We start from the raw sequence: 16,561 nt of genomic DNA, 5'->3' as shown, positions 1-16,561 counted from the left end.
AGGAATGGCCCCGGAGCACAGGGGAGAGAATGGGATCGGGATCGGGATCAGCCCCAGAGTGCAGGGAGGGAGCAGGGTGGGAGCTGGGATCTGGGATCGGGCCTGGGATTTGGGATGGGAGCCGGGATTTGGGATGAGGGCTGGGGTTCGGGATCTCACCTCCCGTCCTGCAGCCCCAGGCACACTGCGGGGTGGGGGGCGTTGGGGGTCGGGTCCGGGGCCATTCCCTGCTCCGCGGGATCCTCGGGATGCGGCTCCGGGATGAATTCCATGCACAGCACCGGGGCCGGCACCGGGAAGGATTTGACGGTTCGGGGCACGGAGCGGTTCAGGGAGAAGATCTCCACCTGCCCCCCTGCCCCCTCCTGCCCCCCTCCCACCTGGGGAAAAGTGGGAAAAGTGGGAATGAGCATCCCGGGATTCCAACAGAGCCGTCCCAAATCCCAGTCCCAGAACCAAAACCCCAAATAATCCCAAATCCCGGGATCCATTGGTGTTGTGCTCACCCAGAGATCTCCACCTTCCCTCCTGCCCCCCTCCCACCTGTGGGGCAGGAAAACCAGGAATGAGTATTCCAGGATTCCAGCCAGAGCCATCCTAAATCCCAAATAACCCCAAATCACCCCAAATCTTGGGATCCATTGGAGTTTTCCTCACCCAGAGATCCCCACCTGTCCCCCCACCTCCTCCTGCCCCTCTCCCACCATCAGGAAAAACAGGAATGAGCATCCCTGGGAAGAGGATTCCGGCCAGAGCCATCCCCAAATTTGGGATTTTCCAAATCCCAAACCCCAAATCCCCAAATAACCCCAAACCCCAAATAAACCCCAAATCCCAACCCCGGTATTCCGGGCTGTGCTCACCCACAGGAAGCCCTGGGGCAGGGAGGTGCTGACAGCCGAGAACCCCAGGAGCGAGGAATGGACGGGATTGTGCACGGCAGCTCCGAGCTGTGGGAACCAAAATATTGGGATTGGGACCCGGCCCGGCCGCAATTCCCCAATTTCTCCCTTGCAATGCTCCAATTCCTGCCTTTCCACTATGGGATTTGTACCTTTCTGCCCCGAAATCATGGATAGGAAGGGAAAGGGGATGGAGAACCCAAATCACCCCAAGCAGGCAGGGGATCAGTGGGAACCCCAAAATTCAGGATCCGGCTGCCATTCCCAGTTTTCCTTCTTAGATTCCATCAATTCCTTCCTTTTCCAGCCACTCCACTGTGGGATTTGTGCTCTTCCACCCCAAAATCATGAATATGAAAGGAAAGGGGATGGAGAACCCAAATCATCCCAAACTTGCAGAGGATCAGTGGGAACCCCAAAACTTGGGATCCAACTGCCATTCCCAACTTTGCCCCTTGGAATGCCCCAATTCCTGCCTTTTCCAGCCCCTCCACTGTGGGATTTATGGGATTTGTGCTTTTCTGCTCCAAAATCATGGATATGAAGGGAAAGGGGATGGAGAACCCAAATCACCGCAAGCAGGCAGAATGTCAGCACATTCTCCAAAATTTGGGATCCAGCTGCCATTCCCAACTTTCCCCCTTAGATTCCATCAATTCCTGCCTTTTCCAGCCTCTCCAGACTGGGATTTGTGCCTTTCCCAGCTGGATTCGGGATTTTCCATCCCCTCCAGGATGGGATTTGTGCCTTTCCTGCCTGGATTTGGGGTTTTCCATCCCCTCCAGGGTGGGATTTGTGCCTTTCCCAGACGGATTTGGGGTTTTCCATCCCCTCCAGGGTGGGATTCGTGCCCTTCCCGGCCGGATCCGGGGTTTTTCCGGCTCTCACCTGCAGATCCAAGGCTTTGGAGGAGAAGGCTGGAATGTGGCAGGACAGGATGGGGCACCAGAAGGGCGCTCGGCTCTTCCTGTCCTCGTCGGGGCAGAGCCAGCCCGGCTGGTTCTCATCCCCTGTGGAAAACCGGGAGCGCCGGGATCACCCCCACCCCAAACTCCCCCTCTGGGATCCATCCCCACCCCAACCCACCGCTTTCCATGGATTTGGGATGTGCCTCATCCCCTTCTCAGAATCATTGCAGTGTGGAGGGGGAAAAAATCCCAAAAAACCAAATTTATGGGAAGAAGTTTCATCGTAAGGCATTCCCTGACATCAGGTTGGGATGGGGGTTCTGGCTTGTGGGTATGGGATTATCCAACCTCAAAAAGCTTCCAAACCTTCTCCAAAACCTTCCCAACCTCCTTCGAAACCTCCCAGATCTCTCAAATCTCCCCAACCTTTTCCAAAACCTCCCAAACCTTCTCCAAAAACTTCCAAAAACCTTCTCCCAAACCTCCTCCAGAACCTCCCCAACCTCCTCAAAAAGTTCCCAAACCTTTCCCAGGACCTCCCAAACCTTCCCCAGAATCTCCCCAAACCTCCTCCAGAAGTTGCCCAAAACCTTCCCAAGATTGTCCAAAGCCTCCCAAAACTTCCCCAGAACACCCAAGCCTTCCCCAAACCTCGCAAACTTTTCCCAAAAACCTCCCCAAGCTTCTCAGAACCTCCCCACAACCTTCTCCAGAACTTCCCCCAAAACCTTCTCCAGAACCTCCCCAACATTCCCCAAACCTCCCCAAAACCTCCCAAACCTCCAGAACCTCCCCAACCTTCTCAGAACCTCCCTAAAACCTTCACCACAAGCTTCCCCAAAGCCTCCCAAGCCCTCTCCAGAACCTCCCCAAACCTCCAGAACCCTCCCAACATCCCCCAAACTTCTCCAAACTTTCTCCAGAACCTCCCCAAGTCTCTGGAACCTCCCCAACATCCCCCAAATTTTTCCAAACCTTCTCCAGAACCTCCCCAACACTCCCCGAACTTTTCCAAGCCTTCTCCAAAAACCTTCCAAACCTTTTCCAGAACCTCCCCAACCTTCCCAGAAAATTCCCAAACCTTCTCCCCAAGCTTCCCCAAAGCCTCCCAAGCCCTCTCCAGAACCTCCCCAAATCTCCAGAACCTCCCCAACATCCCCCAAACTTTTCCAAACCTTCTCCAGAACCTCCCCAACGTTCCCCAAACTTTTCCAAACCTTCTCCAGAACCTCCCCAACATTCCCCAAACTTTTCCAAACCTTCTCCAGAACCTCCCCAACATTCCCCAAACTTTTCCAAACCTTCTCCAGAACCTCCCCAACCTTCCCAGAAAATTCCCAAACCTTCTCCCCAAGCTTCCCCAAAGCCTCCCCGTTCTCCTCCCTCCCCTGGCTCCCGGTTTCCCCCGGGGTTTCGGGCAGAGCGGGACTCACGCAGGCCGATCTTGGCCAGGTGCAGCCGGTTCACCCAGGAGATCTTGCTCAGGGGGCTGGGGGTGATGAACACCACCATGACACTGATGGGGCGCCCCGACCTGCGGGCACGGCGGCCTTCAGCCTCATCTTCATCCCCACCCCCATCATCCCCATCCTCCTCATCTTCATCCTCCTCCTCACCATTGTTATCTTCATCCCCATCATCCTCCTCATCTTCATCCTCACCCCCATTATCCCCATCATTGTTATCCTCATCCCCACCATCCTCCTCTTCATCATCATCTTCATCCTCATCCCCATCATCCTCCTCCTCATCATCTTCATCCTCCTCCTCACCATCGTTATCCTCATCCCCATCACCTTCCTCCTCCTCATCTTCATCCTCCTCCTCACCATTGTTTATCCTCATCCCCATCATCCTCTTCCTCATCTTCATCCTCATCCCCATCATCTTCATCCTCCTCCCTCCTCACCATCACTCTCATCCCCATCATTCTCCTCCTCGTCATCTTCCTCCTCCTCTTCCTCATTCTCCTCATCCTCTTCACCTTCATCCTGCTCTTCTTCCTCCTCATCCTCCTCCTTTCTCCTCTTCCTCCTCCTCTTCCTTATCCTCATCTTCCTCATCATCATCCTCATCCCCATCATCCTCCTCCTCACTGTCATTATCCTCATCATCTTCTCCCTCATCCCCATCATCCTCCTCCCCATCATCTTCCTCATCATCCTCCTCATCATCTTCCTCCTGCTCTTTTTCCTCCTCCACCTCCTCCTTTCTCCTCTCCCTCATCCCCATCTTCCTCATCCTCTTCTTCCTCATCATCATCCTCATCATCTTCATCCTGCTCTTCATCCTCCTTATCCTCCTCTCTCTCTTCTTCTTCCTCACCCTCACCCTCATCCTCCTCCTCCTCCTCCTCCTCCATATCCCACATTCCCGCCTCACTTGTCGGGTTTCCCGGGCAGCAGCAGCCGCAGCCGGCACTTGTTGGCCGAGTGGATCTCTTCCTCCTTGACCTTCATCATCCTCTGCAGGGCCAGGCACCAGTCCTGTGCCACCGTCATGTTCAGGTTCTGGAGAACACCAGGAACGGTTCCTCAGAGCCGGGACCAGCCCGGATCCCGCCCGGAAGAGCTGCGGCAGTTCCCGGGAATGCGACGATTCCTGGGAATGCGGCGATTCCTGGAAGCGCAGCACTTCCCAGGAATGCAGCGGTTCCCAGGAATGCGGCAGTTCCCAGGAATGCGGCGGTTCCCGGGAATGCGGCGGTTCCCGGGAATGCGGCGGTTCCTGGGAATGCGGGCGGTTCCCAGGAGCACAGCAGTTCCCAGGAGCACAGTGGTTCCCAGAAATGCAGAATGCAGCAGCTCCTGGGAGCGCAGCGGTTCCCAGGAATGCGGGCAGTTCCCAGGAATGAGGCAGTTCCCGGGAGCACAGCGGCTCCCGGGAGCGCAGCGGTTCCCGGGAATGCGGCGGTTCCCAGGAATGCAGCGGTTCCCAGGAATGCAGCGGTTCCCGGGAGCACAGCGGTTCCCAGGAATGCGGCGGTTCCCGGGAATGCAGGCGGTTCCCGGGAGTGCAGCGGTTCCCAGGAATGCAGCGGTTCCCGGGAATGCAGCGGTTCCCAGGAATGCAGGCGGTTCCCGGGAATGCAGGCGGCTCCCGGGAGCACAGCGGTTCCCGGGAATGCGGCGGTTCCCGGGAATGCGGCGGTTCCCGGGAATGCAGCGGTTCCCAGGAATGCGGCAGTACCTGGTAGGTGCCGTGCAGGGTGCTGACGAGCAGCGTGATCTGCTCCACCACCGCCAGATCCTTCTGCAGGTCCTGCAGCTCCTGGAAGAGCCGCGGGGGGCCCAGGTAGACCTTATCTTCGGGGAGAAAAACCGGGATTTCAGCACACGGAGCGCCACGGGATCCACCAGGCTGGAGAAGATCCGAGATGGAGCCCAGCCCGTGACCCAACACCACCAGGGACGGCCCCAAGAGCCGCGGGGTCCAACATCTCCATGGATGGGGACTCCCGGAGTGGTGAAATCCCCCGGATCCAGCCCAGGGAGGTTCTCCTGCCAGGAATGAGGCTGGAGTGCCACATCCGTGACTGCATCACCTCCCAGAGTGGCGAAATCTGCCTAAAATCCCCCAAATCCCAGCCCGGGGAGGCTCTCCTACTGGGAATGAGACTGGAGCTCCACATCTGTGACTCCACCACCTCCCAGAGCAGTGGAATCCCCTAAAACCCCCCAAATCCCCTAAAACCCCCCAAATCACATCCCACCAAGGTCATCCCACCAGGAATGAGGCCCTGACCATCTCCCAGAATGGTGAAATCCCCTAAAACCCCCCAGATCCCTGCCCAGGGAGGTTCTCCCATCAGGAATGAGGCCCCGAGTGCTGCACTGGTGACTCCACCACCCCTCAGATGGGTAAAATGCCCTAGAACACCCCAGATCCCCTACAACGCCCCCAGATCCCCGCCCAGGCAGGCTGTCCCACCAGGAACGAGGCCCCAAGTGCTGCACTGGTGACTCCACCACCCCTCAGATGGGTGAAATCCCCTAGAACACCCCCCAAATCCCCTACAACGCCCCCAAATCCCCTACAACGCCCCCAGATCCCCGCCCAGGCTGTCCCACCAGGGGCGAGGCCCCGGGTGCTGCACTGGTGACTCCAGCGCCCCTCAGAGGGGCGAGAGCCCCCGAGCCCCCCAGGTGCCCCCGGGAGCTCACTGTGGGCGGCCTGGCCGGCGGGCGCGTGCCGGCGCTGGCCGGCGTTGGCCGCGGCCACGGCGCTGTCCTTGTCACCGGCGCCGCTCTCCTGGCCCACCTCCACCACCTGCACCTGCGGGAGGGCCGTGCTCCACTTCAGCACGTACTTGGGGCCCAGCGGCACCAGGCTGCTGATTTCCAGCTGGCCTCTGCCAAGGCAAGAATTCCAGGTCAAGGAAATCCCGGATTTTCCCAAAATTCATGGGTTTTCCCAAGAAACACCCCCCTCCCCCGTTTTTTTTCTCCCCCACAAAAATATGCGTCCTGCAAGCTGAGCGCCCCACGCCATGCAGGAACCCCAGAATGTGGGGCCGCTGATTTCCAGCCGGCCTCTGCCAAGGCAAGAATTCCAAGTCAACCCCCCCACCCTGGATTTTCCCAAAAACCATGGATTTCCCCCCAGAAAAGGCATCCCGCAGAACGAGCACCCCACACCGTGCAGGAACCCCCAAAGCTGGGGCACACAACACAGCACAGCACACCTGGCACCTACCCTGCAGGCACTGGCCTGGAGAGGGGAAAAAGGGGGGATTCAGTGGGATTTTGGGAATTTCGTGAGGTTTTCCCAGTTGGCAGCATCAAATCCCGCCAACTCCACCCCATTCCCAAATCCAACAGCAGCTCTGAGACCCCACAGCAGCAGGGAGGGAGACAGGCCAAAGGTGGGTAGGCAAACCCCAAACTTGATGGGATCTCCCAAGAAAACCAAACTCAATGGGGATCCCCCCCAAAAACCCCAAACTCAATGGGATTCCCCCCAAAAACCCCAAACTCAATGGGAATTCTCCCAAAAAAACCAAACTCAATGGGAATTCTCCCAAAAACCCTAAACATAATGTGATTTCCCCCAAAAACCCCAAACTCAATGGGAATTCTCCCAAAAACCCTAGACTTAATGTGATTTTCCCCAAAAACCTCAGACTGGGTAGGATCCCCCCTTAAAAACCCCAAACTCAATGGGATTCCCCTAAAAACCCCAAATTTGATGGGACTCCCCCGCAAAAACCTCAAACCCAATGGGAATTCTCCCAAAAACCCCAACTCAATGGGGATCCCCCCCAGACACCCCAAACTCGATGGGATTTCCCACAAAAAGGAGGAGGAGGAGGAGGAGAAGGAGAAGGAGAAGGAGAAGGAGAAGGAGAAGGAGAAGGAGAAGGAGAAGGAGAAGGAGAAGGAGAAGGAGAAGGAGAAGGAGAAGGAGAAGGAGGAGGAGGAGGAGGACGAGGAGGAAAACAAGGATGAGGAGGAGGAAGGTGAGGATGACAAGGAGGAGGAAGAGGAGGATGGGGATGTGCTGAGATCTCCCGAGGGTTCTGGGGTCGGGAGGTGCCCCGCACGTACTTGAAGTTGACGTTGGCGCAGACCAGGAGGTCGCTGAGCAGGAACACCTTCCTCTCCTTGGACTTGAGCAGCTGCCCGCGGTCCCCGTACACCGTCTCGGTCAGCGTCTCGCACAGCAGCAGCTGCCGCTGCCCCGAGCTCAGCAGCTGCAGGACCACTCCCAGATGGTGACTCCAGGCTGGAGATGCCACCTCGGAGTGGCCAATCCCACCACGGAGTCGGAATCGTCAATTCCCAGCATTGTCAAAAAATAAAGCGGCTCCAAGAGGTCCCCAGCTTCCCGCAGAACCTCGCACAACCTTCTCCAGAACCTCACGAAAAACATCTCCAGAACCTCTGCAAAACTTTCTCAAGAACGTCTCTAAACCTTCTCCACCACTCCCCAGAATGTCTCCAGAAGGTCCCCAACCTTCTCTAGAACCTCCCAAAACCTTCTCCAAGAGCTCCCAAAACGTTCTCCAAAAGCTCCCCATCTCCTCCAGAATCTCCCCAATCCTTCTCCATATCCTCCCAAAAACCTTCTCCAGAGCCTCCCAAAGAACATCTCCAGATCCTCCCAAAAACCTCCTCCAAAAGCTCCCAAACCTCCTTCAGAACCTCCCAGAAACCTTCTCCAGAACCTGAAGACTCCACACATGGAGTGGGAGCATCCAAATCCAAATTCCTCGGGGAGGAATTCCCAAATTCCACCCTCGAGGCTTGGTTTGGATCAAGATCCTCAGGGAGCAAACAGGGATCCTGCTTCCCAAAAAACCCCAGTGTGGGGAGGGAGCCACAAATCCCACCCAGCAGCTCCAAACCCTGCTGAGGATCAGGATGAGGAGGAGGAGGAAGAAGAGGAGGAGGAGGAGGAAGAAGAGGAGGAAGAGGAGGAAAGGAAGAAGATGAGGAGGAGGAGGAGAAGGAGAAGGAGGAGGAGGAAGATGAGGAGGAAGAGGAGGAGGAGGAGGAGGAGAAGGAGGAGGAGGAAGATGAGGAGGAAGAGGAGGAGGAGGAGGAGGAAGAAGAGGAGGAGGAGGAAGAAAAAGAAGATGAGGAAGATGAGATGAGGACAAGGAGGACAAGGAGAATGAGGACGAGGAGGACGAGGAGGACAAGGAGGATGACGATGTGGGTGAGGAGGAGGATGAGGAGGATGAAGAAAAGGAGGATGAGGAAACTGAGGTGAGGACGAGGAGAATGAGGACGAGGAGGACAAGGAGCATAAGGCTGAGGATGAAGGCGAGCCGGAGGATGAGGATGAAGATGAAGGTGATGAGGAGCCCCCACCTTGTTGAAGCTGCTGCGGTCGCTGATGCTCTTGCTGAGCTGCTGCATCTCGGCCACCTGGTCGGCCAAGCGCTTCTGCTCGTTGAGCTTCTCGGCCAGCGTCTCCAGCTCGGTCAGCGCCAGCTGCAGCGACAGGCGGTCGGCGTGGCCACGCGGGGTGTTCTTCAGCATGTCCTGGGACACGGAAACACCGGGAATGGCCCTGAGGAACCACCACGGCAACGCTTACGGAGCCTCCCACACCGAGGTCTGGAGGATGATCCTTGGGTGGATACAAAAAATCCAAGCAGGGCGCCCACTCCAAAGCGTGTCTCTGTCATGCAGCCTCCAAAAAGGTGCTTCTCCAGAACCTCCCAAAAACCTTCTCCAGAACCTCCCCAGTCCTTGTCCAGAACCTCTTCAAAACCTTCTCCAGAACCTCCGCAAAACCTTCTCCAGAACCTCCGCAAAACCTTCTCCAGAACCTCCCCAGTCCTTGTCCAGAACCTCCTCAAAACCTTCTCCAGAATCTCCCCAGTCCTTGTCCAGAACCTCCAAAAACCTTCTCCAGAACTTCCTCAAAACCTTTTCTAGAATCTCTGCAACCTTGCCCAAAACCTCTCCGAAACCTTCTCCAGAACCTCCCCAAAACCTCCTCCAAAAGCTCCCCAAGACCTTTTCCAGAACCTCCAAAAACCTTCTCCAAGAGCTCCCCAAAATCTTCTCCTAAAGTTCCCCAAGACCTTCTCCAGAGCCTCCCCAAAGTCCTCCAGAACCTCCCTTCTCTCACCTGCAGAAAGATGGACTGAGGGAACTGGGAGCACTTTGGGCACCTCCAAAGTCAAAGCTTAGGAGATGATCCTTGGGATGGATCCAAAAATCAATAAAAATCCAAAAACATCCAAAAAAACTGGCATTGTCCTGCAGCACCCAAACACCTGCATCTCCAGAACCTCCCTAAAACCTTCTCCAAAAGCTCCCAAACGTCCTCCGGAACCTCTCCCTCGTCTCACCTGCAGGAGGAGGATGAACTGAGGGAACCTCTGGATGGGCTTCACCATCAGCCCATAGAGCGTGACGCGGTCGGCGCTGGCCATCTGCCGCTTCTGCCGGGGGAAAATGCCACAAAAACGGGTGATTTTTGGGAAAATGCCATAAAAAGGGGATTTTTGGGAAAAGCGGAGCCGCGGAGGGGCCGCGCTGACCTTGAGGAAGTCCAGGAAGGCAGGCTTGGTCAGACAGGCCTTCTTGATCAGGGACATGGCCGTGGTGAAGTTGTTGACGTAGTCGCTGTAGACGTCCAGCACCATGGACTTGGAGAACTGGGAGAGGATGGGAGAGCGGGAATGGCGTGGGGCTTCCCAAAAATGGCATGGGGCTTCCCAAAAATGGCATGGGGCCTCCCAAAAAACAGGGTGGGGCTTCCCAAAAAACAGGGTGGGCAAGGTGCTGGGGCTGTCCCACCACTCCAATCCTCCACCCATCCCTGGTGGGATCCCAAGGGGTGTTTGGGGCTGATTCCTGGTTTTTCTTCCTACTGAGGTCACAAGTCCGGCACCATGGATTTGGAGAACTGGGAAAGGACGGGAGAGTGGGAATGGTGTGGGGCTTCCCAAAAAATGGGAATTTGTGGAATGCTGGGGGTGTGGCATCACTCCGATCCGTCACCCATTCCCTGGTGGGATCCCAAGAAAAGTCTGGTGGTGATTCCCAGTTTTTTATCCTACCAAGGCCATGAGTCAAGCACCTTCGACTTGGGAGAACAGGGAGAGGACAGGACACTGGGAATGAGGTGGGGATTCCCAAAAAACGGGCTGGGCAAAGCGTAGGGGGCATCCCAATTTGGGCTCCATCACTCCACCCATCCCTGGTGGGATCCCAAGGGATTTTGGGGGTGATTCCCGACTGATGAGATCCCAGGGGGGTTTTGGGGGCAATTACCGATCTCTAATGGGATCCCTGGGGAGGTCTGGGGGTGATTCCCAGTCTCTGATCCCAGAGGGGTTTTGGGGTAAATTCCCAATCTTTGGGGAGGATTGGGGATGATTCCCAGTCTCTGATCCCGGGGAGATTTTGGGGGCAATTCCCGGTTTTTGATAGGACCCCAGCAGGATTTGGGGCCATTCCTGGCTTTTGCTGGGACCCCAGGGGAATTCTGGGACTATTCCTGGTTTTTTATGAGATCCCAGAGGAGGCTGTGGGGAGATTCCCAATCTCTGATCTCAGGGGGATTTTGGAGGCTATTCCCAGTTTTTGTTGGGATCCCAGGGGGATTTAGGGCCATTCCCAGTTTTTGCTGGGATCCCAGCAGGGACTGGAGCCGTTCCTGGCTTTTGCTGGGACCCCAGCAGGATTTGGAGCCATTCCCAGTCTTTGCCAGGACACCAGCAGGGACTGGGGCTATTCCTGTTTTTGCTGGGACCCCAGCAGGATTTGAGGCCATTCCTGGCGTTTGCTGGGATCCCAGAGGAATTTTGGGGCTGTTTCTAGATTTTTATGAGATCCCAGAGGAGGTTTGGGGGTGATTCCCAATCTCTGATCTCAGGGGGATTTTGGAGGCCATTCCTGGTTTCTGCTGGGACCCCAGCAGGATCTGGGGCCATTCCTGGGTTTTGCTGGGACCCCAGGGGTACCTGGGGCCATTCCCAGTTTTTGCTGGGACCCCAGCAGGATCTGGGGCCATTCCCAGTTTTTTGCTGTGATCCCAGCGGGGTTTGGGGCCGTTGTTCCCATGTCCCCGCACCGAGGCCACGAAGAGGTCCCCGATCTTCTCGTTGGAGTCCCACTCGGCCACGCGCGAGGCCAGGGCGATCTGGAACATGGAGTGGCACTGCAGGATCTCCTTCAGCCGGAAGAACACCAGCTGGCACTTGCGGGCGCTCAGCACCTTGGGCTCCATCTCCAGCAGCGGGTTCCGGTAATCCTGCGGGAATTGCGGCGCTGGGATCGCGGGAGCCGCGCCGGGGGATCCCCGTCCCGCCCCGGCCGGGCCCCCACCTGCAGGATGCGCTTCAGGGAGTCCACGTAGCTGCGCTCGCTCTGCACGATGGAGCCCAGGATGTGCCGCCGGAGCACCTGCGGGGCACCACAACGGCTCCTGATCCCAAAATCCCCAATCCCGGAAGAGGGGAAAGGCAGGAACAGCCCTGATCCCAAAATCCCCAATCCCAGAATTGGGGAAAGGCAGGAACAGCCCTGATCCCACAGTCCCAAATCCCAGGACTGGGGAAATGCAGGCACAGCCCTGATCCCAAAATCCCAAATCCTGATGTAATGGGAAAGGCAGGCACAGACCTGATCCCAAAATCCTCAGTCCTGGGACTGCGGAAATGCAAGAACAGCCCTGATCTGACAATTCCCAATCCTGGGATCAGGGAAATGCAGGAACAGCCCTGATCCCAAAATCCCCAATCCCAGGACCAGGGAAATGCAGGAACAGCCATAATCCCAAAATCCCCAATCCTGGAACAGGGGAAATGCAGGAACAGCCCTGATCCCAAAATCCCCAATCCCAGGACCAGGGAAATGCAGGAACAGCCCTGATCCCAAAATCCCCAATCCTGGAACAGGGGAAATGCAGGAACAGCCCTGATCCCAAAATCCCCAATCCCAGGACCAGGGAAATGCAGGAACAGCCATAATCCCAAAATCCCCAATCCCAGGACCAGGGAAATGCAGGAACAGCCATAATCCCAAAATCCCAAATCCCAGGACCAGAGAAATGCAGGGACAGCCCTGATCCCAAAATCTCAGAAGAGGGGAAAGGCAGGCCCAGCCTGTGGGGCTCAGCCGCGATCCCCCAGCCCCAAATCCCAGGAAAAGGGAACCAGCCCCAGCCCTGCGGAAGCGCTGACTCAGCAGCGCCGTTCCTGCTGACTCGGCATTTCCCTGTTGCTCAATCACGGGGCCCGGGGGACGCTGGGACCCCCCCAGATCCCGGGAAAGCCCCCCTGCCCCAATCCCGGGAAAGCCCCAGTCCCCAGAGATTCTGGGAAAGCCCTGATCCCAATCCTAGGAAAGCCCCGATCCCAGGTCCCAGGAAAGCCCTGATCTCAGGAAAGCCGTGATCTCAATCTCAGGAAAGCCCAAATCCCAGTAAATCCCCAATCCCAGATCCCAGGAAATACCCAATCCCGGGAAAGCCCTAATCCCAATCCCAGGGAAGCCCCGATCCCAATCCCAAGGAAACTCTGATCCCAGGAAAGCCCTGATCCCAGATCCTGGGAAAGCCCTGATCCCAGATCCCAGGAAAGCCCCAAACCCAGGAAAGCCCCAATCCCAGATCCCAGGAAAGCCCCGATCCCGATCCCAGGCAAGCCCCAATCCCAGGCAAGCCCCGATCCCGATCCCAGGCAAGCCCCAATCCCGGGAAAGCCCCGATCCCGATCCCAGGCAAGCCCCAATCCCGGGAAAGCCCCCAGTCCCAGGCAAGCCCCGATCCCGATCCCAGGCAAGCCCCGATGCCGGGCAGGCCCCGGCCGCGGGCGATCCCGGACCTGCTGCGGGCTCAGCCCCTCGGGCGCGGGGCCCAGCTCGGGCGGGGGGTGCCTCATGTCGGACACGGTGACCTCCAGGAACCCGGTGTCCTCCTCCTCCGAGTCCCCTGCGGCACGGGAACACCAAAAACCCCAAACTGACCCAAACTGACCCAAACTGAGCCTTCCGGGGCCGGAGGCGCAGCCCCGCTCCTGCCGGTATTCCCGGTATCCCAGAGCGGTCACCCGACACCGGGATGAGCCGGGCAGGAGCGGGGATGGGACCGGGAGGGGACAGGGAGGGTCCCCATCCCAAAAATCCGCCCGGGAACAGCGGGAACAGCGCCTCGTCCTCACTCCAAGACAACGGGAAACGAGAAAAGGAGCCGGGAAAAGTGGGAAGTTCCGCAATGGGGACCAGGACAGCGCCACGGGGAGGGGACAGGGAGGGTCCCCATCCCAAAAATCGACCCGGGAACAGCGGGAACAGCGGGAACAGCGGGAACCGTGCCTCGTCCTCGCTCCGAGACACCGGGAAACGGGAAAAGGAGCCGGGAGAAGGAGCCGGGAGCGCAGGAAAAGCGGGAGGCGCCGGAGCGGGCGGCCCTTACCCGAGGCCGAAGCAGCCGAGGAGGAGGAGGGAGAGCGAGCCAAGGAAAGCTCGGGATGAGCCAAAGAAAACGTGGGATGGGAGCGCGGCCGTCGCCTCCACATGGCCGCGGCCCCATCCCGGGCCAGAAATCCCGGGAAGGGGAAGGGCTGGGGGAGAGAAGGAGGAAGGGAAGGGAGGAAGGGAGGGAAGGGCTGCGGGGACCTTTTCCTTCCCTAATTTCGGCTCCTCCTCCCCGGGGATGCTCTCCCGGCACTGCCGCGCCCCAAAGCCGCGCTGGCCATGCGGGAACGGCGGGACCGATCCCATGGGAACGGCGGGAACGGCAGGACACACACAGCCGATCCCATCCCATGGGAAGCTGCAGGAAAGCCGGGAACACACAGCCAATCCCATGGAAATGCGGGGAACGCACAGCCGATCCCACGGGAATGCCGGGACACCACACATTCCCCATGGGAATGCTCTGGGAATGCCAGGAACACTCAGCGAATCCCATGGGAGCGCCGGGAACACACAGAGCTCATCCCATGGAAAGCTGCAGAAATGCCGGGAACACGCACAGCTGATCCCATGGGAATGCTCTGGGAATGCCAGGAACACACAGCAGATCCCATGGAAAGCTGCAGAAATGCCGGGAACACGCACAGCCGATCCCATGGGAATGCTGGGAATACACGCAGCCGATGCCATGGGAATGCTCCGGGAATGCTGGGGACACACGCGGCCGATCCCCCGGGAAGCTCCAGGCGCTGGGATCCAGCGGGATCGATCCTACCTCCCTCCCCTGGATCCTACCTGCCCCGGGCTGCTCCAGGGAAACCCGGGAGCTCCGGCGGGAGCGCGGCGGCTTCTCCGCCTCGGCCGCGCTCCTCCTGCGCTCCCCGTCCCCTGCGGGACAGGGAAAGGCCCCGGGAATTGGGAATTCAGGGGAAAACCCACAGGGAAAACCCCAGGACAGCCCCGGTGCTGCTGGGGGGGGGGGGCGGCTGTTTGATCCCAAAAACGGGAGGAGAGAATTGGAGTTTGCAAGGAGTGGGAAGAGCCCGAGGAAAGCTTCAAATGTAGGGAATAATCCAGGAAAATGGGAAAGGGGAGCAGGATGGGGATTCCCTAAAAACCGCCCTCTCCAAGGGCTTTGCTGGGCTGTGGGGTTTGGGTTTCCTGCTCTCCATTCCCTACGGGACAGGGAAGAGTCAGGAAAACCCCCCCTGGGAACTGGGAATTTAGGGAAAAATCCAAGGGAAACCCCCTGGGAACTGGGATTTAGGGAAAAATCCTTAGGGAAACTCCCTGGGAATTGGGAGTTCAGGAGAAAAATCCTGAGGGAAAAACCCGAGAAAAGACCCTGAGGAATTGGGAATTCAGGGGGGAAATCCTGAAGGAAAAATCCAGTGAAAACCTCCTGGGAATTGGGAATTCAGGGAAAAATTCCTGAAGGAAAAAATCCCATGAAAACTTCCTGGGAATTGGGAATTCAGGGGGAAAATCCTGAGGGGGAAATCCAAGGGAAACCCCCTTGGAATTGGGAATTCAGGGAAAAAAATCCTGAAGGAAAAATCTAAGGGAAACCCCAGTGCTGCTGGGTGGAGTGGCTGTTTTATCCCAAATGGAAAAAGGGAGCGAGCTGTGAGTGGGAACAAAGGAAACCTCCAAATACAAGGAATAATCCAGGAAAAAACTGGGAAAGGTGAGAGGGATCAGGATTCCCAAAATCCGCCTTCTCCAATGGCTTCTCCCAGCTCCAGGTTTGGTTTTCCCACTCCCCATCTCCTGTGGGACAAGGCTGGGTCAGGAAAAGTCCCAGGAATTGGGAATTCAGAGGAAAAAGTCCTGAAGGGAAAAAATCCTGAAGGAAAAATCCACAGGAAAGCCCCTGGGAATTGGGGATTCAGGGAAAGAAATCCTGAAGGAAAAATCCATGGGGAATCTCTGGAAATTGGGAATTCAGGGGGGAAAATCCTGAAGGAAAAATCCACAGGAAAGCCCCTGGGAATTGGGGATTCAGGGAAAGAAATCCTGAGGGAAAAACCCCTGAGGAAGTGGGAATTCAGGGGGAAAAATACTGAAAGAAAAATCCACGGGAAATCTCCCGGGAATTGGGAATTTGGGGGGAAAATCCTAAGGGAAAAACCCAAGAAAAAACCCCAAGGAATTGGGAATTCAGGGAAATAATTCTTAAGGAAAAATCCACAGGAAAGGCCCTGGGAATTGGGAATTCAAGGGGAAAATCTTGAAAGAAAATCCATGGGAAACCCTGTGGGAATTGGGAATTCAGGGAAAGAAATCCTGGAGGGACAAAATCCTGAAGGAAAAACACAAGGACCAGCCGGGTGCTGCCGGTTTATCCCTGAAGGATAAAAGGAGGGAGCTGGAGCCTGCAGAGATCCTGGGAAGCTCCAGAGCCATGGAATGAGGCGGGAGAAGGGGAAGGAGGTTCTGGCGGGATGGGATTCCTGGTTCCATGGGGATGAGATCCCCAGGATTCCAGAGGAATGGGATATCTGCGGTTCTCTGGGGATGGCATCTCCTGGTTCTGTGGGGATGGGATCCCCAGGATTCCAGAGGAATGGGATCTCTGGTTCCAGAGGAATGGGATTCCTGGGTTTCTGTAGGGATAGGATCTCCAGTTCCCTGGGGATGGGATCCCTGGGGTTCCATAGGGATGGGGCTCCCAGAGGTTCCCTGGGGATGCGATCCAAGAGGTTCCCCTGGGGATGAGATCCCCTGGTTCCAGAGGGATGAGATTCCTGGGGTTCTGTAGGGATGGGATCTCCAGTTCCCTGGGAATGGGATCCCGGAGGTTCTGGCGGGATGGGATTGCCTGGGGATGGGATCTTGGAGGTTCCCTGGGGATGGGGTTCCCAGTTCC

At 57.1% G+C, this 16,561-nt stretch overlaps 1 protein-coding gene across 5 annotated transcripts in view; it reads right to left on the bottom strand.

Moving 5' to 3' along the window:
- ARHGEF10L (Rho guanine nucleotide exchange factor 10 like) overlaps positions 1-16,561 on the bottom strand; it is a 40,803-nt gene that overhangs the window by 8,189 nt on the left and 16,053 nt on the right. For 4 of the 5 annotated variants that reach the window (XM_054517137.1, XM_036396203.2, XM_054517136.1 and 1 more), the window contains 14 exons: positions 13,101-13,207; positions 11,602-11,679; positions 11,348-11,527; positions 9,810-9,926; positions 9,618-9,710; positions 8,626-8,799; positions 7,357-7,502; positions 5,974-6,161; positions 5,000-5,115; positions 4,193-4,320; positions 3,244-3,344; positions 1,791-1,912; positions 864-950; positions 160-380 (listed from right to left, as the gene is read on the bottom strand). In XM_054517137.1, the coding sequence (XP_054373112.1) occupies positions 160-380; positions 864-950; positions 1,791-1,912; positions 3,244-3,344; positions 4,193-4,320; positions 5,000-5,115; positions 5,974-6,161; positions 7,357-7,502; positions 8,626-8,799; positions 9,618-9,710; positions 9,810-9,926; positions 11,348-11,527; positions 11,602-11,679; positions 13,101-13,207 (1,858 nt within the window). Of the gene's footprint in view, positions 1-159; positions 381-863; positions 951-1,790; positions 1,913-3,243; positions 3,345-4,192; positions 4,321-4,999; positions 5,116-5,973; positions 6,162-7,356; positions 7,503-8,625; positions 8,800-9,617; positions 9,711-9,809; positions 9,927-11,347; positions 11,528-11,601; positions 11,680-13,100; positions 13,208-13,690; positions 16,201-16,561 lie in introns of those variants that run through there. The other variant, XM_036396205.2, reaches the window with a different exon arrangement.

Source organism: Molothrus ater, chromosome 23 (assembly GCF_012460135.2).
Source record: "Molothrus ater isolate BHLD 08-10-18 breed brown headed cowbird chromosome 23, BPBGC_Mater_1.1, whole genome shotgun sequence".
Taxonomy (NCBI): Eukaryota; Metazoa; Chordata; class Aves; order Passeriformes; family Icteridae; genus Molothrus; species Molothrus ater.
Note: the sequence above shows the minus strand (reverse complement) of the source record. Positions and strands in the feature narration are given on the sequence as shown.